Source organism: Struthio camelus, chromosome 9 (assembly GCF_040807025.1).
Source record: "Struthio camelus isolate bStrCam1 chromosome 9, bStrCam1.hap1, whole genome shotgun sequence".
Classification (NCBI taxonomy): Eukaryota; Metazoa; Chordata; class Aves; order Struthioniformes; family Struthionidae; genus Struthio; species Struthio camelus.
The window spans coordinates 21,115,589-21,137,298 of NC_090950.1; the positions used below are offsets into that span (position 1 = coordinate 21,115,589).

Consider the following 21,710-nt stretch of genomic DNA (forward strand, 5'->3'; position numbering starts at 1 on the left):
GCAGGAATCACACAACCTGGGGCTGATTTTCACACGCTCTCTTCTGCAGCATTTGCCCACGCTCTCACCTCACCTCCCAAACCGGATCCCTTCCTGCACCCTCTCCTTACAAACTGCCAGCAACTCTCTACACCCAGGATGTAGGTGAAGGGGAAAAGGCTGGAAATGGCTTTTCCAAAGGTGCCCAGGCTCCCTGGATCACCCAGCTGCAGCCCACCTTGGGAGGGCTGAGGCAGTGCAGGGCAGAGAGGGATAGGGTGCCCTGGGGAGCAGAGCTGCCCACGCTCAGGTGCTGCAATTGCATGTCTGCAGTGCCAGGGCTGGATCCCAACCCTGCTGGGTGTAAAGGGGGCCAGGGGACACAGGCACCACAGCGCAGGCCCGAGCTCAGCGCTGCATTGAAGCAATGTGTCCTTAGGCTCTAGCTGTCAAACGCTGCGCTTCCAACCTGCTGGAAAATCCCAGGCAGCCCCAGGAGGCTGGGACAAGTCTGCTGGCTTTTGCAGCACTAAGGGGACCTGATGTTGCAAAGGAAAGGGAACTGCACTGGAGCGGAACAGCTGGGGCCAAGAAAGGTGCGCAAAGTGTGCAGCGCTTGAGCTCTCCGAAGCCTTGTGGTTCCTCATCACCAGCTCAGCCCTGAGTGTCTGGGCTGCTGATGGGCTGTTGATTTGTACAGATGGGAAGTTATCTCCTCCTATGTGGAAAGCACAGAGGGGAAAAGGCTCTGAGCAGCCAGGCAGACCGATGGGTTAGAGTACTCTCCTGAGCCCCAGTGTGGCTATGTTTGGAGGGCTGAGGTGAAAGCATTGACCAAGAGGGCTCTCCAGAGGCTCTTCCAAACCACATAAATTTACTTGACAGTCTGGTAGCAGGAGGATGTGGGCATGCCCAGTACCGCACAAACTGGCTTGGCTCCTCTACAGAGCTAAGTGCTGAGCAGAGCCCAGATAACAAGCCCTGAGCCATGCCAAACACCAAATCGATCTTTCTGTTGACAGATTGAAACTGAAGACCAAGAGCTGGCAACTTTCTGCGGCAGGGAGACGACAGACACAGAGCAGGCCCCCGGCCAACAAGTGATCCTGTCCCCGGGTCCTTACATGGGGCTCACCTTCAGGTCCGACTTCTCCAACGAGGAACGCTTCACGGGCTTTGATGCCCATTACACAGCTGTGGGTAAGAAGCACTTGGCCTCCAGGACTAGCTTGCTAGGGTAGTGCAACAAATTCACTGCCCTTTGGGTCCCCCCAGCTAGGATCACATCCCAGCCCCTGCCTCCAGGGACCCAATAAGAGAAGTTGAGGTCTTTGTGGGCAGCCCAGCCCCTGCTCCTTGGGGACTCACTGGGTACTTGTGATGCAGTAGAGAGGCTGTAGAGTTGAGACATACTGGTGGCTGTGTGCCCTAGCAAAACCTTGCATGCCAAGGACCTGTTCCCAGCTGCTCCACTGATCCTCTGCTCCTTCTCCACCCTGCCATGTCTGCAATGTGATCGACCCTGTGGGACAACTGATTTCTCAGTGCCTGTGACAAATGCCTCAGTGGAGAGGGATATATAGAGGGTCCCAGGGTGACCTCCTTTCCTTTCTGTCTCTTCCCCGTCCACCCTAGATGTGGACGAGTGCCTGGAGAAAAGTGACGAGGAGCTGGCGTGTGACCACTACTGCCACAACTACATCGGAGGGTACTACTGCTCCTGCAGGTTCGGCTACATCCTCCACTCTGACAACAGGACCTGCAAAGGTAACGTCCAGGCACAGCTCGGACATGGGGATGGTCACACAGAGAGGGCCCTGAGCAGGCCACAGAGCTTCAAAACACAGGCAAAACTACTCTCTCTTGCTCCCAGGAGGGACAAAGTGCCTCTTCCTCTACAAGTTGATAGCCTGGGACTAGACAGTGCCCGAGACCTGCTGTCGTCTTGCATGGGAAGAAGTGGTTTCCCCCATGGGCTGAGCTCCTCAACTACTCAAGACAGAGTAGAGACCTACTTGAGACAGAGAAATGAAAAAGTTTAGCTTCTGCTCTAAATCTGAATGAGCTGATATAGATTAGTTGGGATTAGCTCTCGCCCTGGGACAATCCATGTTAAAGACATGTTTGGAAGATGGCTATGTTGGGTCTTTCTTGTATGGACCCATATTCAGAGCCATGAGCATGGTTCCCCTGTTACCCTGACCCACCCAGCGGACCCCACTCCATGCCTGCTATGGGGCTGAGCAGGCAGGAAGCTGGGTGCAGGAAGGGCCAGATGCATCTGTAACTGGGATGAGGGGGAGTCAAGCAGCCAGATGTCTCTTATCACAAGGCCTGCAACATGTGTGCAATGCCAGTCAAGGTCATAGGAGAGCTAACAGCCCTTTCAGCCCTGTACTGGGGCTAAAAACCATAGAGGACTTCTCTGCAGCCACCTGCCCAGGCTGAGCATGGGGTGGCTGGATATGAGGAGAAGCCAAGTATTGGGAAGGCAAGTCCATAGGGGCTCCTGAGCGTGGCCAGGGCCGAGTGCTGGCTGGCCGGGCGCTGAGCGAGCTGTGGCTGTGTTTCAGTGGAGTGCAGTGACAACCTCTTCACCCAGAGGAGCGGGGTGGTCACCAGCGCCGACTTCCCCAGCCCCTACCCCAAAAGCTCAGACTGCTTGTACCGCATTGAGCTGGAGGAAGGCTTCTTCATCACCCTGAGCTTCGAGGACAGTTTCGACGTGGAAGACCACCCTGAGGTGACCTGCCCCTATGACTTCATCAAGGTGAGCTGCGCTCTGTGTGTTTCCCCTATCCTACTCTCTCGTCCTGTCATTTCCCCAGTATTACTGGGTGATGGTCCCTGGTGATAGAATCAAAATTGCCCCAGTCTAAGTGCGAATGATAAAGCCAGCAGGAGCCCAGTGCTTGATTGAACCCATGTCTCTCACTACGTCTGATTTTACCCTTCTGAGGCAATGACCTCTTTTTGGTCCTGGGCCCAGAAGCTGTTCACATCCCATCACCATATGGTGCATAAGCCCCAGTGAACCCACTGCAGTGAAGTGTCCCCATCCATCAGCCTCAGGGTGAAGTGAGTCCCCAGGGTTTATGCCTCCTCCTCAAGCCACCCACTCTTGTTTCCCCTGGCAGATCAAAGCTGGACGTAGGGAGTTTGGTCCTTTCTGTGGAGAGAAATCCCCGGGACGCATTGAAACACAAACCAACAGCGTGCAGATCCTCTTCCACAGTGACAACTCAGGAGAGAACAGGGGCTGGAAGCTGTCGTACACAGCAATTGGTAAATCCTGCTGCTTCCCTCCATTTTCTAGGCTTGGGGCTGGCGAAGAATTTTGTAAACCCTGCAGGTGGAGAGTATAAGTTTGGTGGTCCATGATCCTACCTCTGGAAAGGACTTGTGCCAGAGATCACACAAAGAGAGGGAGACAATAACATGGAGACCTCCCTTCGAAGGGCGCTTTTTCTTCCTATGCCGTTTGGGCCCTGGAATGGGAGCACATTGCAAAGCAATGCAGTTCTGGGCAGGATAATTGCACAAGCTACTGTTATTCACTCCCAGGCCTGTAACACCCAAAACCAGGGGCAGCCCAGGACTGAGGGAGAGACCTGGAGCCTCCTCTCCTTGGGGGGAAAGAGCCCAGCCTAGCTCTGGTAGCGTAGGCTAATAGCAAAGAGCAGGGCAGGGGGGCTTCCCTGCCAAGGGGACGAGATGGTGGAGCTGGGATTCTCTGTTTGCTCCAGTGATTCAGCTGAGCTTTGTTTTACTTTACTTGCTCTTTATTCAAGGGAACCCATGCCCATTGGTGCAACCACCAATCAATGGGAAAATCGAGCCTTCCCAAGCCAAGTACACGTTCAAAGATCAGATCGTCATCAGCTGCAACACCGGATACAAAGTTCTGAAGGTAAAGAGTGACAGCATGGAGCTGAGCGCCTCAGGAGGAAGGGAGGGGTCCTTCATATTTTCATCTTAGATCTCTGAAAAAGCAAAAGCCCTTCTGTGGATAGGGCTCTGAAGTGACTGAAGGGACTCAAGGTTCCCTATGTCCTTGTTTAATAGAGGATTGCTCTTCTAAAGCAACAAGACCCAAGCACTGTGGTGTGACTCATCATCACACACTGCCACTAGGCTTTGCCAGGCTCCAGTAGCACTTAGCTTTTCTGCTGCCATCAGCTGATCTGCCCACCATAGGCAAGATACATGTGTGTCATATAGTTGGAGGGACCCAGGCAATCCATCCCCTGACCCAAGGCAGGCTCAGTCCCCAAGGGTGTGCTGATGGCCTGTCTCCAAATATCCCTAGGGTAGGTGGTCCTTTCTCCCAAACTCGGGAGTGATGTTCCCTGGCCACATCTACCCTTACTGTTAGAAGAGTTTTCTCACTGTTAGAGTGGGCTCTTCTGACATAGCATTTATGACTCCTCGTCGCACCCACAGCAGGCACAGAAAGACTATTCCCCATTTCACTCTACCAATTTGTAAGCATTTGCCAAGTGGATCCCCTGGTGCCTTGTTACACCGGCTAGCCCAGTCCTTCCCCTGGCTTCTCAGGCATGTGCAATACCCAGTCATTGCCCTCCTCTGATCTGCCTGTCTCTGTGTGCCCAAAATAAGATTCTTTCCTTCCTGAGCACCAGGGGCTTTTCGGTCCTCCCAAAGCCATTGCATCTCCACTTAGGAGAGTGAACATGATCCCCACACCACCCTTCCTACCTCCCCAGGGCAAGTATGAAGCCTCCTCTGAAAGCCACAAACATTCCTTTCCAAAGAAGCAGGAGGAGAGAGGAAATGGCACTTTTCTGAGACATCCTCTCAGCATCCCTCTGGAGCTGACCAGCTCAGAGGATACAAGACTTGGCACCTCTGCAAGAGAAAAAGTCAGTAAAAGCCCCTGGGGAGCTGCCAGGACACTGCCTGCTACCCCTCTCGGAGGGCTCTGATTTGGCTTCCAGGGAAGCCCGGCAGCCAGGCGTGCCGGCAGCCAGCCTCGGCTGGCCGGGTGGTCCTATGGGACTTTGTGAATGCTTCAGCAAGTCAAGGGGGCTGGGATTTTGGCAGGCCATCTCCGGGAAACAGCTGAGCACCACAGGGAGTGCGAGTGACTCACGTGGTGGCTGTCTTCCCTCCAAACCAGTAGCCCGATTTGACTTCCGACATGGAGCTGGGTATTCCTTTAATCTCCTCCCAGACTCATCCTCTGTGCAGAGCTGCTTCCTTACCCACTCCTGGTCATAGTAATCCAGCACCCAGAATATGAATAACTGTCTCCAGTTCTTCTGCATTCAGCATGCCACTGAGCTGCTAGTACTAAGCAAAAGAAAACTCTTTGAACTCTTATTATGATTTTTTAATGATTTTTAACTCTGAAAGTCCTCTTCCAGGGAATCTGGATATATCTTGACTAAATCACCAAGAATTTTGATTTTTTATAGAGAGCAGCATTTCCTTGCCTAGTCAGTTGATGGTATTTTTAACTGGCATCTTCTGCACAGGATAACCTGGAAAGCGACTCCTTCCAGATTGAATGTCAAAAGGACGGGACATGGAGTAACAAGATCCCTGTCTGCAAAAGTAAGGACACCCTTCCCCACCCTGCCAATGCCCTTTTTCTGCTGAAATTGTTCCATGCTAAATGGAGCTGCCCTGCCAGAGCTGAGTTCCTTTACTCAGAGATGTGTACCAAGCCAAAGCAGCTACGTAACTCTGCAAAGCTCTTTTGGCTCTTCCTTGGATAACATAATGGGGCTTGGTCCAAATAACTTGATTTGTGACCAGCTTTACTGTCTCGCTGTCAAAAAAAAAAAAAAAAAAGCCAACCTGGCTCTTGAGAGATGGCTCCCCAGCAGCAGGGCCAGAAGCAGCACTGTCTGAGATAGGTCCACCATGGTGTGAAGGATGCTTAGGTCATGGGGGCTCCAGATGACTTCAGGGGGAACTGAATCCGGCTCTCAAAGTATGAGCGAAGACTAGGCAGACTCTTTCCCATTTAAAACACGAGAGCTTTAGCATTGGTCAGGGCTTCCTCAGAGCCTATTTAACTGCAAAAACCGGGCACAGCTCGCATCGAACTGCCTTTGTGGTGATGCCCATTAATGAATGGTTTCTGCTGGAGGAGGAAGGGAGATAGACAGTCCCAGGTGAGTAAAAGGTTTTTGCCCAATCTGTTAGATAAATCTTGGACACCGATAATCTGGTTCCTGGTCCGAATTTCCATCCAAATGGGCCCACCAAGATTGAGGGCATTGGAGAGGTCCCAGGCCCTAGTCCAAACCGAGTGCTAAGTAAAAGGGGTGAGAAAGTTGCCCAAATATTTAAAAACCTCAAAAAGGGTAAAGGGGGAGAAGAAAGGAGATTCCTTTTGAAAGGATTTGCATCATCTCTTCTTTCATCTAACCCAGTTCCTCTCTCTCAGCTCAAGCTTGGGAGATGCACTTTTCGTGTACCTGATAATGCTTCTTTCGTTTCCCCAAACACATGCTGTTACCCTTCAGCCTTTGGGGAGACACTCACTTCTATCCTCATAATCTTCTGTAAGGCTGACCCAAAGAAGAGGAAAGCAACAAACACATGCAGAGAAGGTCCCAAGACCTTCCAGGAGAGGCAGGAATAGATGCATTCATTCAAGGGATGTGGGATCCAGGCTCTTCCCATCAGGGCAGATCCTTTTTATTTTAATGATATTGTGGATCTTACCTTAGGAGAGTATTTCTGGTGTTTGAGCGTTTGCTCACTCAAAATGGAAAACAGGAGGCTCTTAGACCTGCTAAATAATTTCATATGTGGAAGGGCTCCTTAAAAAGTATGGGGTCAATGATGTCTCTGCCCTGCAAAGGGAACTCCCTTGTCCTACTCCTCTCACTTCGGCGGTCTCCTATGGATTTTATCCAGCACTCTGCTTGAGCAGAGATCAGCTAAAAATTGTCATTGGCTAGAAAGAAAGAACAAAAATTTGGGTAAATATTTTTAACCCAAAAAAGCATTATTCTTTTGGAGAAAATTGAAATGTTTATCTACATTATCCCAGGCAAGCTGGAACTGGTCCCTTCTTGTGTGATATAAATCACTACACTGAAATTCCAGGGCTTTTTTGGAAAGCCAAGAAGCCCCTAACTGGGCAATTCAGGCTTTCAAACTGCAATGACTCCCACCTCCCCTGAATGTCTGGGAGAGGCAAGGCATGAGCAAAAATGGTTTAGAAAGAAATGAAAAAAATGGATAACTTCACAGCCAAGGTGGATAAAATCCAGCTCCACGGCCTGGCGAGAGAAAACACCAGCCCCATGACGGCTTGTCCCAGCCCCTGCCCCAGGTCGCTGCAGCGGAGCAGTCGGAGAGGGTCCCCAGCATGGCACCGACTGCACCGCAGCTCGGGGCCCGCGACGCCCCACAGGGCTCGCCAGGGCGATAGGGTCACTCATTAACGATTTCTGGTGTTTTGGGGGCTGGGTTTCCTGCATGCCTCTCTCTGCTCGTCTACTAATTCAGCTTTCTCTCTCTCTGCTCTCCTCCTTCCCCTCTGCCTTCGGCGCAGCTGCAGATAGAGCCGACAACCAGACAGAGAGAAGAGCCAGTTCGGAGCAAGTGGCGGCGTGAGGCTGGCGCTGGCCGCCCCGCCGAGACGGCAGCCTGTCTCGGTGCCCCTCTCCGATCTGTCCAGGATCCAGGGCAGGTTCTCTTTGTCTCAGGCCCAGCTGCCAAATTCATCTCTGCAGCTTGTCTAACTGGCATGGCACTCTTAACCCTTCCACGCCTGGTGCTCCCTTAACTCCAGCTCCAGCTCCAGCTCCAGAGGGGGGAAAGAAATTTGGAATCAAGTTCCCTTTCCCTCTGTCTCACATGAATGGTGCCTGCTCGGCCCCCAGCATCGCTGCTTGTGGGCCAGGTGCTCCTGCGAGCCCCTGCCACATCCTCCACATCCCTCAGGCTCCGCTCCGACGCTGTGGCCCGGCTCTGCTCCCCTCAAAGATCACAGTTACGCAAGGAACAGCCACCCCGGCGCACGGCTGCCTGTTTGTTTGTTTGTTTGGATTTAACCTCCCGCTGTCCTTCCTCTCTGGCCCAGCATCACAAATAAGAAACACTCCTTCCTCTCCTCTCTCCGAGCGTCCTGGTGCCTTGCAGACCTTTCCCGTGCAAGGGAGGCCCAGAGGACAGGTTGGCATCAGAAGCTGCGTGCCTTCACCCACAGGGCACTGAGCATGAGCACCAGGGCATGGGGGGATACTCTCCCCAGCTCCCCCTTTGCTCCCTCCTGCTGGCCTGGCAGAGGAAAGGATGAGCTGGCATCAGGCTGGTCACAGCTGGAGGAGATCAGAGCCATGTGTCTGTCCTCATCCATGTCCCAGGGCATGCGCCCTGGGGTGCATCAGGGGGCCTCATTGGGAGGGACCTGGGATGTGGTCTGGCAGCTGGAAGAGGAGGGATTGGTGTGCACTGGGGAGCTTGGCACTAAATAGCCCCTTTCTCAAGACAAAAGTCTGGAATGGTCTGAAGGCACAAACTTGCTCTCCTATCCCTCCGGGCAAGACCCAGGATATGGGGAGGGGGGCAACATATCTGTGCAAGAGACCATTCTCCAGGCATCAGGCCTCCCCCAGGCCTGTTCGACGCACAGGTAGGGAACAAGCCATGTGCATTAATGAGCTTACCCCCTGCAGCCATAAACAGCCCCAGAGCAGAACCTGCAAGCTGGAGTGGTCCCTGAATATCACTTCCCTCCTTCCTGCAAGCCCCAGCATCCTCCAGCACCTTATAAAGCTCCTGTGGTTGCTGGCCCACAGCCCCAAAGCACCATGCTCCCGAGCACAGAGAGCAGGAAAGCTCAAGCCAGACAAGGACCCAGGAGGACTAGTGAGTGGGGGTCCACGTCCCTCTCCTCTGCCTCTCTGCAAGAGCCTCCTCCCAACTGCACTGCACCCATGCACCCATCTCCCATCGCCTGCTGTCCCTGTCAACTAGGACCCTGGAAAACTGTGGGCTGCAGCGTTTTGTCGTAAGCCAGAGTTTTCTCCCACAGGCAGGTGGCTAACCCTGAGCATCGGTAAAAGTCCATGGGGCTGGCAGCTGCTTCTAGGTGATTTCCTCTTGGTCAGCCTGGATCACTGCATGAGGAGTTAGGGCTCCTGTCCTCAGCTCCCTGTCCTGTTTAACTACCTCTCCACCCCTCTAGCAAGTAGAAGAGCCACACAGAGTTCACATCATCCTTGGTCCACAGGATCTGCTCCCTGCAAAGGCCCTCATGCCCTACTCAACCCCTCATCTTAAAAATGGTAGGGTCTAGCTCAGCACAGCTGCATCTCCTAGACAGGATTGGAGCCAGCTTCCTGCCTTCTCACAGGGGATGGTCCCCCAGGACAGGGACAGGAGGGGCTGCACAGCGTCACCCAGGCATGCACTGCCAACCGCTCACACCACAGGTAGTCAGCAGCTTCCACGGGGCACCCACGGAGCAACTCCTGGCTTTGGCAGAACAATCTTACAGATAGGGGATCCTTCTCAGGGTGGGTGGCACAAGCTTGATCTGGGGGAAAGGGCTGGGGGAGAGGCTGGTGAGAGCTCTGTGAAGGATCTGGGAGAGGAAGGGGATCATGGACAGGCTATGGGAAAGGCAACAGCACCCGGAAATCCTTCTCCCTCCACCAGGCCCTGAGCCCACATCAGGGGTGGGTGAAGCAGGGTGAAACCTGCCCATGTGCTTGGGATGGAGCAGGTAGGGTCTTCCCCATGTCTACTCATTTCCCCCCGACATCTGCACAGTAGCCAAGCCACATTTTCTCTGTCCTTCACCTCCTGCCATCACAGGACAGCCAGGACCTGGGGTTGCTCAGCCTGAGCTGTAAGGACCGATCAGCACTGCCTGGTGCGCAAGACCCAGGACGGGAGGGATGGGGCTGTGCTGCTGGCAAAGCCTGGCACTCCAAGGAGTCCACCGATGCATGGGACAGTAAATCGCTGTGTGCTTTTTCCTGCCCATTAGCAGGTGATGCAAAGACATACTCCCAGAGCATCCGCTAAAGGTTCTTACCTGCCTGTGCAGTTTCTTCCCCTCTCAAAGGTTCAACAGAAAGATCTCGCACTGAACGCAGAACTCAGGAGGGGCTCCCAGCACAGGGTCTCCACCGGCACGCGTGGTGTCAGCTGCAGTCTGGGGGATCCTGCTGGTGTTCAGCAGTGCTGCCCATGCGCCCCATCTTTGCAGGGAGGCGATGGTGGAATTCATGGGGCCAGGCAGTGAGGGGCCTGCAGCCCTGCCCGTGGACAGGGGACAGACAGGAGCACTGGGAGGCCTGGTGGGGTTAATGCAATGGGGGCGTGGCTTGGAGGAGAAGGCTAGAGCTGGGAAATGGACCTCTGTACTTCAGCTGGGCTGGGATCTCCTCCACCACCTTCCTGGAGAGCAGAGAGGAGGCTGAGCTTGCCTCCTATGCGAGATAGGAGAGGCAAGACCTTAAATTAAGCAAAGGCACAGCCTGAGGCTTTCCATGTCCTCCCCTGCACAGTTCTGGAGGCCCTTAAGCTCCTCTGCAGCAGGCCAGAGGTGACTCCTGATGCCCTGAGAGGCAGTGAAGGTGGAGAGGGAGCAGCTCTCCGCTCCTCAGGGAGCCCCACAGCCTTTCCAGACAGTGTGGAGGGAGCTGAGGAGACTCCCTGCTGCAGGGTGCAGAGGCAGCCAAGCAAACAGAGACATTAGAGGAGTAGAGAGTTAGATGGTCCTTTGGTGGCTAGGAGTCGAGCTGGCCTGCTTCCAGCTGCCCCCTGAGGCAGACTAAATTGCCAAAGGGGGAAGCATGTCAGGCTGCACTGCCTGCGTTCCCCTGAACAGGGGATACATAGGCCTCCCCGTAGGACCGCTGCGGTGTGCTAAAGCCCAGCGTTAGCAGCCTGCTGGCAAGGCACCCTGAGAAACGGCGTGGTGCTCAACCTCCCTTCTGTGTTGACTTTCAGTTGCTGACTGCAAAGCACCGCTGGAGCTGGAGCATGGCTTTGTCACCTTCTCCTCCAGGAACAACCTCACCACCTACGGGGCAGGCATCCAGTACCACTGCCAGCACCCCTACTACCACATGGCACCCAACAGCACCGGTGAGCAGTGGGGCAGGGCTGTGCCCCCCCCACCCCCAGCACAGTGCGGGTGGGTGTGTTGGCTGCCTGGTATGCACTGCAAGCAGCAGGCTGTGCATATAACCGATATACATGTACCCTGCATCTGCACTACTAGTGGGTGTCAGATTGGCCTCATCCTGCTCTGCAGCAAGGTGGGACAGAGTTGGCACTGTATGGTTCTTTGACCATGTCTTTCAGAGCCTTGGCAGAGAAGAGTGGCAAACGCTCGCCATATGCACAGGGCAGCCAGATCCATCAGCTGTGCCTGGGGCCCAGAGCTGCTGCAGAGCCTTAAGCAGAGCCTTTCGCTCAAAGCAGCCTTGCCTAGGTCCGCAGCCCCTGTCCCAACAGCCAAATGTCCAAGAGAGCCAAGAGAAGCAGATAGCAGTGGGATCACAGCAGGCTGACTTTTCGTGTTATCCCTCCGCTCCACAACCACAGAGACACCAGAAGGTGTTTCGCAAAGTCCCACAGGTCACTGCACCCTTCAGACCCAGCTCTGATAGCAGGAGGGGCTTCACAGAGCCCAAGCTTACGCTCCAGCCCTCCTTCCTCCTCCTCCCTCAGCAAGGAAAGCCAAAGGATTTCCTCCCATTCCAGTGTCCCTGCTCACATCCCCCTGCAAAACCACTGGCCCTGTGCATCTGGTCCCGAGCATCCAGCATGTATTAGTGTAACGGGCACCAGCAGCATTAATGGGACAGCAGCTCCTAGGCAAGGCTGAAGGCAGAGCAAAGCCCTCCAGAGGCCTCAGGGCAATGACACCAAGGGTGGTTGCATGCCCCTCACACAGAGACAGGACTGCCAGGACCCCTCAGGGAAAGGAGCACAGAGGACTTAATAGGGAAGTCACATCCTGCTCCAGAAAAGTGTTCAGAGGGCCCTGATGGCTGAGCAAAGTCTTCTCACTCCAGAAGAACACCCCCCCCCACCAAGCCACATGCCCCACATGCCACAACCTAGCTAACATTTTGCTCTCTTCCAGCCACCTACACCTGTGATGCATTGGGGGTGTGGAGGAGTGAGGAGCTGGGGACCAAGCTGCCATCCTGCCGACCAGGTACCAGGGGCTGGGGTGAGAGCAGTGTGGCTGGTACCACAGTGAGGGGTGCAGAGGGGAGATGTGCAGGGACAGGGCTGTCTCTGTGCCTAACATGACCCGGTGCTTCTCTTGATAAGGACCATGCTCTCTAGCAGCAGTACCATGCCATGCTAGTATCATGGGCTATACGTGTCCTGCCTGTGGTTGCAACGTATAGCCAAGAAAGTGACGGGGACACAGGCCTCCTACTATCCTGGCTTGCTGGGTGCTGGCTCCGGATGGCCAAGGTGCAGAGGGTGCCTCTGAGCAGCAGTGACAAGGGCGTCTCTGTGGTGATGCAGGGCCAGGGCTCAGGCAGCAGGGGTCCTGCAGCCATCCTGGCTGCCCAGGCGGCTCCGAGCATCCTGATCCAGCAGAGGAAGGAAACCAGCAGCCCCAGCACCCAGAGCAGAGCTTGCTGGCCACAGCCAGCCGAGAGTCACCAGAGGTGGCACACGCCATGCAGCCAAGGGCAGAGCATTACCTGCCCAGTGCTGCTATTTGTCAGCTCCCATTAGCAGTGTGTCTGCATGCAGGAGTAATTAGCACCTCTCCAAGCCTTGCAGAAAAAGCCAGCTGGTTCACAAGGGAGGAAAAGTCCTAAGCCTTTGAGTAGTGGCAGAAATGTTTGCAGCCAGCAAGTTTCCAGGCCAAGCGCCCACTTAGGATCAAACAAAAGTCCCTGGGACATTGGCTGGCCCTAGCTGAGCATGGAGCCGGTCTGGCTGCCAGGCAGGGGGGAGCTGGCAGCAGCCCCAGGTGTGGGTTACAAGCGCTGTGGTCTGATGTGCAGGGACTCCTCTCTGGAGAGTCATAGGGGTTCAGCTGCCGCGCAGCAACTGCAGCCCCCCCCGTACCCAGGGGCTCAGGACCTGGCTCAGCCCCATAGTGGGTACTGCAGAGTGTCCAGCTGTGTTAAGTGATCCCAAGGCCAGAGGAAGGATCCCATGAAATACCCTGGTGCCTATGGAGCTCAGAAACCAGGCTTGTGGTTGCTCATTTCAGGGGCTGCTCCCTTCATCCCTCCTTGATGCTTCAGCCTGAAACAATTTGGGCTGGGAGCATATGGGGACGTCTTTTTGGGGCCATAGCTGCTTTCATGAGCCGTTTCCAGCCCTCCTGATTAGTGACAGAAGTCAGAGAAACTTCAGAAAAATGGAAAATCCCAGAGAGAGGGTGGCGCTCTCCTGAGATTGGGATCTGCAGGCAGCAGCTGGCCAGCTGCTCCTCAGATCTTCTCATGTCTCACGCTACCTCGCTATCAGTAGGAACTCCTCTTCTAGGCCACTCTGCGCCTGCCTCTGCCATTAGTGGGAGCATTTGCAGCCTGGTCAGCGTTTTTGATATGTAATTTAATAGAATAAATATTTGGCTGGATGCGCTTCCTCTAAAATCATCTCGCTGGGATGGCTGTCAGCTTTGGTGCAGCAGAACAGCTGGGCTGGGCTGGGACACAGGAATTATTTGCCTAAGCATGTTTCCTATTCCTTGCAGCACTGGGAAAGGCAGAGGAGCTAAATGCACAGAGAAGCACACTCCCATGCCGCCTGTGGGAGTTACAGTTTTCCTAGCAGCAAATCCCAGCCTCAACAAATCAGTGTTAGCTCTGCTTAACTGATTACAAGGCTGGCCCACAGGCCCGACACCATCGCCCTGGGGGGTCAGACTCTCTTTTCTGTGTGGTTCTGCAGCCTCACATCCCTGGCAAGGGAGCACAGAGGGCGTCAGGGCACCTTCCTGGGAGGACATGGATTCCCTTTGTGGGCCGAGAGGGGTGATAGCGGTCCTCCCAGCTCCCTCCCACCTGCCTCCCAGAACACACCTGTGCTGCTGGGATTTCGGGGCTTTTCCAGGTGTGGAAGGGCAATGACCTTCCGTGTCATTGTCCAGCCTGCCTAGTCCAACCCTTTCAGAGCTATCTTCAGCATGCTGAAATCCTCCTGTTCCTCACACCAGGTTGCAGGGCCTGGCTAAGATGGTTAGAAGCAAACCAGGTAGCACATGGGGCTCTTCAGACATTAACTCGAGGTCTGCCAAGGAGCTGAGCAGAGAGAGGCTGGTTTGGCTGCCACAACTGTGGTGAGGACTCAAGAGGGAGGGAGAGCAGCCCGTGGTGCTAAGCAACATCCCGCAGCCAGGCGTTCTCCAGCCACAACTCCTCTGAGAGCCTGAATGCCACAGCCCTGGGACCACAGGGACCTCGTGACAGGCCCCAGAGCGAGGGGTGAGGCTGGGCTGGGCTAGGCTGACGTAAGTCTCCAGTCCTCCCATCGACATTCCTCTGGGTTTCTTGGCACATGGAAAGCAGGAGCCGGGCAAGCGGCAGGATGGTCTGGGAGGGGTTGAGCAAACTCACAGAAGAGCGTGAGGTTGCAGGATTACTCACTTTGCCTTTCTGTTTCTGAAGTGATGCAGACCCAGACAAATCACTCCAGAAACCAAACTGCAAAATGAGGAATGGATGGACTTCCACAGAGCCAGGACAGCAGCCAGAGGGAGCTCCCAGCTCCAAAGATGCCACCTTTTCCCTGCTCTGGCATGGGAGACTAGTGGCTCAGGTTGATTTTGATCCTGTCTCGTTGCCAGCTGAAAAATGGCCTATTTTAGGCAGGTTGCCATAATCATGGGAACCTTACAGCCACATTTCAGGGTGTGTGCACCCTGGAGAGATATAGGGGGAGTTCAGGCCCTCTGTCCCACCATGAAGGTATCCGAAGGTCCCTATTTTCCTTTGGCTGCGAGCCAACAAAGATGCTACACGTGCCAAAAGTCTTGCAGAAATAGCTCAAACCAACAGAGTGATGAGGCATGTTCCATGTCACATAGCAGGTTGTGTCAGAGGCAGCACTAGCACTGAGGCGTCCTAGTCTCATGCCTGAGCCATCAGGCTTAGAGAAATACAGGGTGGCTCCTAGATCACAGAAGTAACTGTACAAGCCACGCAGGCTTCAGACTGTCCTCTTTGTCCCTGCGTAGCAGTAGGGGTTAACAGGGTCTGCAAGTGTCACCCCCTTATCCTTGTGGAAGAGCAATACGCTGCCGCTCTCCAAGGAGAGGCAAGCCATGGCCAATAGAAATGGTCCTACCAGGCAAGGGAGACACAAAGGGAGCCGAGGCTGCCTTTAGGAAGCAAAACACTGGAGAAGGACAGACATGCTCCCTTCCCAGACATACCTTCAAGGACTTGTTAGCATAGGGGATGGGGCGCAGTGCCCAGCCTGCTTCAAGCTCTTAAGTGCATTCTGCCAAAAGAAGGTGAGGATGGCAGAGAGGATAGGCTTCATCCACCAGGAAAAGGAGGAGAGCTGTCCTCTACAGAAAAAAAAAAGACATAAGCGAGCATTTGGCTATGAAGATAACCATCCATGTGGCATAATCTACACAGATGTCCCTTTTCAGCTGTTCCCTAGATAAGTGCTTGCTCAGCTGGGAGTAACTGTTCTATTCCTCTTGTCTCCAGTGTGTGGCCGGCCAGCTCGTGCTCTGCCTGGGATCATCAAGCGCATCATTGGAGGGCGAAACGCAGAGCCTGGCTTCTTCCCCTGGCAGGCCCTGATTGTGGTAGAGGATATGTCCCGGGTGCCCAATGACAAATGGTTTGGCAGCGGGGCCCTGCTCTCAGACTCCTGGGTGCTGACAGCCGCCCACGTGCTCCGCTCACAGCGACGGGACAAGACCGTCATCCCTGTCTCCAAGGAGCACGTCACCGTCTACCTTGCCCTCCATGATGTGAGGAACAAGATGCATGCTGTCAACCGGACAGTAGAGAGGATCATCCTCCACGAGGAGTTTGACATCCAGAATTACAACCACGATATCGCTCTGGTCAAGCTGAAGGAGAAGGTGACCATGGGGAACTATGTCATGCCGGTTTGCCTGCCTCAATTTGAGCATGAGCTGGAGGGGCCTCACCCCAACACATTAGGGCTGGTGGCTGGCTGGGGTATCTCCAACCCCAACATCACCGTGGACGAGATCATCAGCTCAGGCATGAGGACACTGTCTGACATCCTGCAGTATGTCAAACTCCCAGTGGTGCTCCATGCAGAGTGCAAGACCAGCTACGAGTCCCGGTCGGGGAACTACAGCGTTACTGAGAACATGTTCTGTGCCGGATACTATGAAGGTGGGAAGGACACTTGCTTGGGAGACAGTGGGGGAGCCTTTGTCATTCAAGATCCAGGGACCCGGAGGTGGGTGGCCCAAGGGCTGGTTTCATGGGGTGGCCCAGAGGAGTGCGGCAGCAAACAGGTGTATGGTGTGTACACCAAAGTCTCCAACTATGTGGACTGGGTGGAGAAAAAAACCGGCTCCTCCGAGAGGTGGACATTTCTGGACCCTGAGCTGGAGAGATGAGTGACTAAGCAGCTTGCTGCTGCTGCTTTTGGGGGGGTTGTTGTTGTTGTTGTTTTTTAAAATGCTCCAGACTCTGGTCTTTCGCAAGCAGTATCCACACAGTGGCTCAGCCACACTCCACGCCTTTGACAGCCCTCCATGTCATGTGTTTTGCTTGGTCCCACATCCCTTTGCTTGTAGTCTTTGGAAATGTTTGCTAGGGAGCTGGGGGAGGGCAACAAAGGGACAGATCTCAGCTAGCTTCCTTAGCTCGTACTGTTGGGCTCCTAAACTTGCCCATGCTCCCAGGGAGGCTCCCTCCAAGCCGTGACCAAGGCAGAGTGATGGAGGAGGCAATTTCCTGCCACCTAAGCCTTAGGCTACGCACAGAGAATTTCCCCCACATCCCAAGGTCTCACATCAGCTCTTCCCATTAGACGAAGTAACCGCAGGAGCAACAGGGGCTGAGGACAATGTGGAAAACTCAGCTGGGTAGGCCTGGGCCTCACTGGTCCCCCACACTGCATGATGGCATTTTCTTGTGAGGAGCAGAGAGAGAGCACTGGAGGCTTGCCAGTCTTTTTATTTGCAAACAAATGTCCCTGCCTGATGACATCTCAAGTGATGCTCCACCTGGCCCTGGGAATGCTAGGATGTTTCCACATTAGCCCTAGCCTTCAGCCATGCCTGGAGACCTTATGCCATCAGGCTACCGAGATGGCACCGACCCAAATGGGCTACCCTACCCACCATGTGGGGGTGGGCACCCCACAAAGGACACAGGAATGGGGAGCAGAGTTTGTCCTCAGTGTCATCCTCACATCCAGCAACCACCTTGCCTCCCTTCCCTATTCATCATCTCTATCACCTCAAGTCCTCTCCAGTCCTCCCCTAGACCAGATCTGGGGGTGGTTTCTAGCCACAGTACAACTCCTAAGGAGAGTTCTCCAACGCACAAGACAGCATCACATTTGCTAGTATGACAGGAGACATGTACATAACAAACATTTATTCTCAGCAGAAGCATTTTGGAGAAAATGGAACTATTGGCACTGAGAGCTGTGAGAACGGAGCCAACATGCCTGCAGCCCTTCCTTGGTGTTTAACCTCTTCTAGGGGGCCAGGGCAGTCTTGTATGGCGATTCATCCATTGTCACAGAAGTCAAGTTCCTTTTAGTTGTGTTTAAGACCATTGACCTTGCTAGTCTACAGGTTACTGATAGTGTCTAGAGTTCATTCACAGTTCTTCTGGTCTATTGCGTGTGTCCGAGTTGCTCTAGCAGCAGACTCAGCCCGCCTTGTCCAGAGTAGCATAAGGATTCGAATCTTCCTCAGCTTCCTTTGTGACCTGTGCAGAGAAGTAAGCCCCACCGAGGAATGAGATCAGGTGAGTGTAGCTTCCTTCAGCAGGGACATCATCTCCTCCACTTGCCAGCAAAGCCCTCCTGTAGCTGTTAACAACATACATAAATGTGCCTGCTCTCCTTCCTGCATCCATTTAGCCCCCTTCAGGCCTGTCCTCCTCCTCCTTCAGTTTTGCCGCACAAGGAATGAGTCAAGAGTGAATGAGTTACTCTGCTATTTTGCCTGTCATGCAAAAATCCATTTGTAGAGATTGTAGAGGAGCAGGAGGCCTAAGGAACAGGTCTATCTTGAAGATACGCTAAGAACTGTACATATGGCTATGTTGTGTAACTCCAATATATTTTTTTTTCCATTTTTGATACTGCACTCTGTAAAATATCTGATGTCATGTAGGAGTGGTTCTGTGTAACCTTCCTCCTGAGGATAAAATAAAATTTTCGTATGTTATGACCTCATGCCCTGAGGCTTTCATTCTGTGCAGGAGACGGTCAGGGGTTGAGGGCAAAGGCTGGTCACAGGTCTCTGCCTTGCCCTCTTGCTCCTTCCCTGTTGCATCTGCTCTCTGTTTGAGAATCCCCATCCCCAACAACCATAGGCCAGCACTATGTCATACACAGTTCTCCTATGCCCAACACAGAGACTGGACTGCAGAGCACAGAAAACATACAGGAGTTGAGATCTTGCTGCAGCCAGCCCCAGAGCCTTAACCCTACATGAACTGACCTATGCATTCCCAGCAAACCTTCTCTACTCAGCAAATCGAAGGAGGATGAACAAAACACTAAAGCAGTCCAGTGCCACCAATGCATGCACTGCATGGGGAACTCAGCCCCCACTCTGACAGGGTTTAACCCTCTCTGTACACTGGCAGAGATAGTCATACTGTGTTGTACTTCTGTCAAGGAAGGGAAGGCACAAGGGAGCAGTGGTAATGGAGCAAGTCATGTCTGAAAGGAGCTTTTTAGAAGAGCTAGTCTATGCAATTCTGGGTCTCACATGGCTTAGTGTCATCCTGCCTGCCCAGTTATAGCAGTGCTATGGGATACCATGTCATATATACAGACCAAGTTCTCAAGTCCGCACTCAGGTTCATCCATCCATGGGTTTACAAGTCTGAAAGGCACCCAGTCTCCCAGGGATCTGTGCCTGTGAGCATCCAGGTCACCCTGGGAAATCTCAGTCTTTAATTACCATCAGCATCAGCAGACGTTTGTTGAGCACAAAATGGCCAAGGGCCTCCTGAAACAGATCCAATGACAGTTTTTTTGAGGCTCTGGACGCCAAGGTACCACAGCTCCCTGACTCCACAACAGACTGGATACAGGGAGCCTGCTTTTCCAGAACTCAGATCTATTTGCCCCTTCCTCCTTCAGGATCATCCTAGGTGCATGGGGAGCAGGTGGCTCACACGGGCTGCAGAGGTGAGCCAGCCACAGCTGAAAACGTCCCTGGCAGATGCTTCTTGGATCTCACCAGGAAGTTAGGCAGGATATCAGGACAGACTTCTAGAGCGCTGGAGTCATGTTGTTTGGAGGGGGAGTAGCCTCCTCAGAGGCTTCTCCCTTACCACAAAGACCAGACCCTTCAAACCCTTACCACAAGACCAAAGCACTCTCAAGGGACACCACAAGAACCGGAGGTGCTCAACTCTGCACACGTGAGTGATTTGCTAACTCAGAGCCACACTCCCTTCCCTTTCTCCTCCTCCCAAAGAGTCCCTTCCCTAAGAGTGGACCAAACAGCCTGTTCAAGAACTGTATCCCTTGGTTGCCACACACCTGTGTGGAAGTCCAGGTAGCTTGAGCTGCTCTCTTCCAGCTCCCCTCACGCAGCCATGGGACTCCTAAGACCCTGAAATGTGGCTCAGAGAGCTGAGATAGGAGTTGCCAGGCAGGGGCACCCTCCAGGAGAAGGGAAGCAAAAGCAACATTTAGCTGGGCAGGAGGAACGTGCAATGCTGAGAGCCACCTAGCAGCAAGCAGGGACAGGCTGGGAAGGCTCCAGCTCACAGACCCTTTTCCCAAGTTGACCAGTTTGCTCCAGTTCAGAGCGCAGAAAGCTGTTAAGGTGAGCAATAGAGCCCATTGCTAACAGCTTTCTTTTCTACTCCTAAACACCACAGTCACCACCAGAGGCTGAGGGAATCCCTTCCTGCATCAGCTCCCGAAACTCTGATGGAGGTGAGACTGGCTTCTGGATCTGGCACCACAATGCTGCAATGTACTACTTGACATGGTACTGACCACGGCCCTGGCAGAGCATGGCCCTGCTCTACGCACTCATGCCCCCATCACAGTGGGGAGATGATTCCCTCCAAGGGGATGAGGAACAAGCAGTGCTGTGAACTAAGCGGTGGTTTGAGAAGCACTGCAGACGTTCAAAGTCAAGAGGACTGGCTCCCACACCCTAGATCCAGACTGGGAGTGGAGAGGGAGAGGACACACTGTCAGCCCCTTCCAGCAGTGAACCCCTGGTCATCGCCCTGTTTCCAGCAGCTGGGCAGCCCTTCCCCAGAATAGCTCCTCAGGGCTGATGAGCAGGGGAATTTCACTGAAAAGTCAATGTGCCGTAACTGAGCCTTGAGCAAATACTATCACTTTGCGCAGCCACTCTCCCCAGCTGTGACGTGGAAGCACTGACACTGCTGGGTTCAGAAGAGTCCAGAGTAGAAATAGATCAGCTTTTCTGCAGGAACAAGGCAGGGCAATGTTTAACCAGGCAGGTAGCTTTTGTGAGAACTATTGATTCAAGTGGATAAGAAAAGAGGCTTTTGGGAAGGCAGGGGCTGGTGACAGAGCACAGCGTGTCATGCCAGCCGCTATGCAAACCCCGCCATGGGTGGTGGCACTTTTCAGTCACAAGGGTTCTCAGAGGCTGTAGATGACCTGGTTTCTTGCCAGGATGCCAACAGCTCCACTTCAGCCATCCGGGGAAGACAGGGTCTGAACTCAGAGAAAGCAGAAGAGGTTGGATGGGGAGAAGCAGAAAGAAATGAAACGAAACACTAGGCATACCACTGCAAGCTCACTGCTTTACACTGGTGTCTCAAATATCCGCCCATCTCCTCCTGCTGCTGGGTCACTGTGGAACCCTAGCCATTTCCCAGGCTGCTTCTGTCTCTGCTCTGTATGTCTGTGGCTCTTCCAGGTGAGTCCATGACACTCCTCCATTAAATTTCCTGATCCACAAAGCTGACAGCACGAATCTGAGCTCCAGACTAGCCCCTTTCCAGGGCTACATCCTGCCGGAAACAGTCTGTTGGTTCTTCTCCATCTCAGGTGTTTGCCATTTCAAGCCCTGTACCAATCTGATGCAACACAGTCACCCTGGGGCATTGACGGGCTTGCTGCAGCCACCTAGACCCCAGTCTGTTAGCAAGAATAGAGGGCCATAGCCCAAGGCAGGCAGGACTCAAGCTCAGCCCTTCTTCAGGCTAAAGTGCAGCCTGCACGGCAGGGAGCCCATGCTGACTAGCTCTCCAGCCTCACAAACAGGCCGTGCATTGCGTTGCAGATAGAGGTCCCCAGGGCCAAGCACAGCGAGTGCAGCAATACTTATGCCAAGCTCCACAGAGCCGCGACTGATGACATGATCTGCGTTGGGGAGAGAGAGGGTAAAACTTTGTGCCATTTGCAACCTCACACTCAGGTGCTCAGCACTCTTTCCCCCTGCCTGAGCCAGGGCGAGCAACAGTCCCCAGCAGAGAGCCACCGGCAGCCCAGGGCTTCATGAGAAGGGGAGAGCTGTCAGGCCAGGGAGTGCGGGCTGAGGGGTGGTCAAGGGGAATTAGCAAAGCAGTTGCTCTGCAGCAAACACACACGGAAGTTGAGGCAGGGACACA

The 21,710-nt window shown here is 53.9% G+C and overlaps 1 protein-coding gene across 2 annotated transcripts in view; it reads left to right on the forward strand.

Moving 5' to 3' along the window:
- The window catches only part of MASP1 (MBL associated serine protease 1), a 29,906-nt gene extending 11,582 nt beyond the window's left edge, over nt 1–18,324 (forward strand). For both annotated transcript variants that reach the window (XM_009682143.2, XM_068954382.1), the window contains 9 exons: nt 1,002–1,179; nt 1,615–1,746; nt 2,553–2,749; nt 3,117–3,264; nt 3,771–3,889; nt 5,478–5,556; nt 10,930–11,067; nt 12,074–12,148; nt 15,630–18,324. In XM_009682143.2, coding sequence (XP_009680438.2) covers nt 1,002–1,179; nt 1,615–1,746; nt 2,553–2,749; nt 3,117–3,264; nt 3,771–3,889; nt 5,478–5,556; nt 10,930–11,067; nt 12,074–12,148; nt 15,630–16,525 — 1,962 coding nt within the window. In that variant the 3' untranslated portion in view covers nt 16,526–18,324. The remainder of the gene's footprint in view (nt 1–1,001; nt 1,180–1,614; nt 1,747–2,552; nt 2,750–3,116; nt 3,265–3,770; nt 3,890–5,477; nt 5,557–10,929; nt 11,068–12,073; nt 12,149–15,629) is intronic.
- Nucleotides 18,325–21,710: the final 3,386 nt, after the last annotated feature.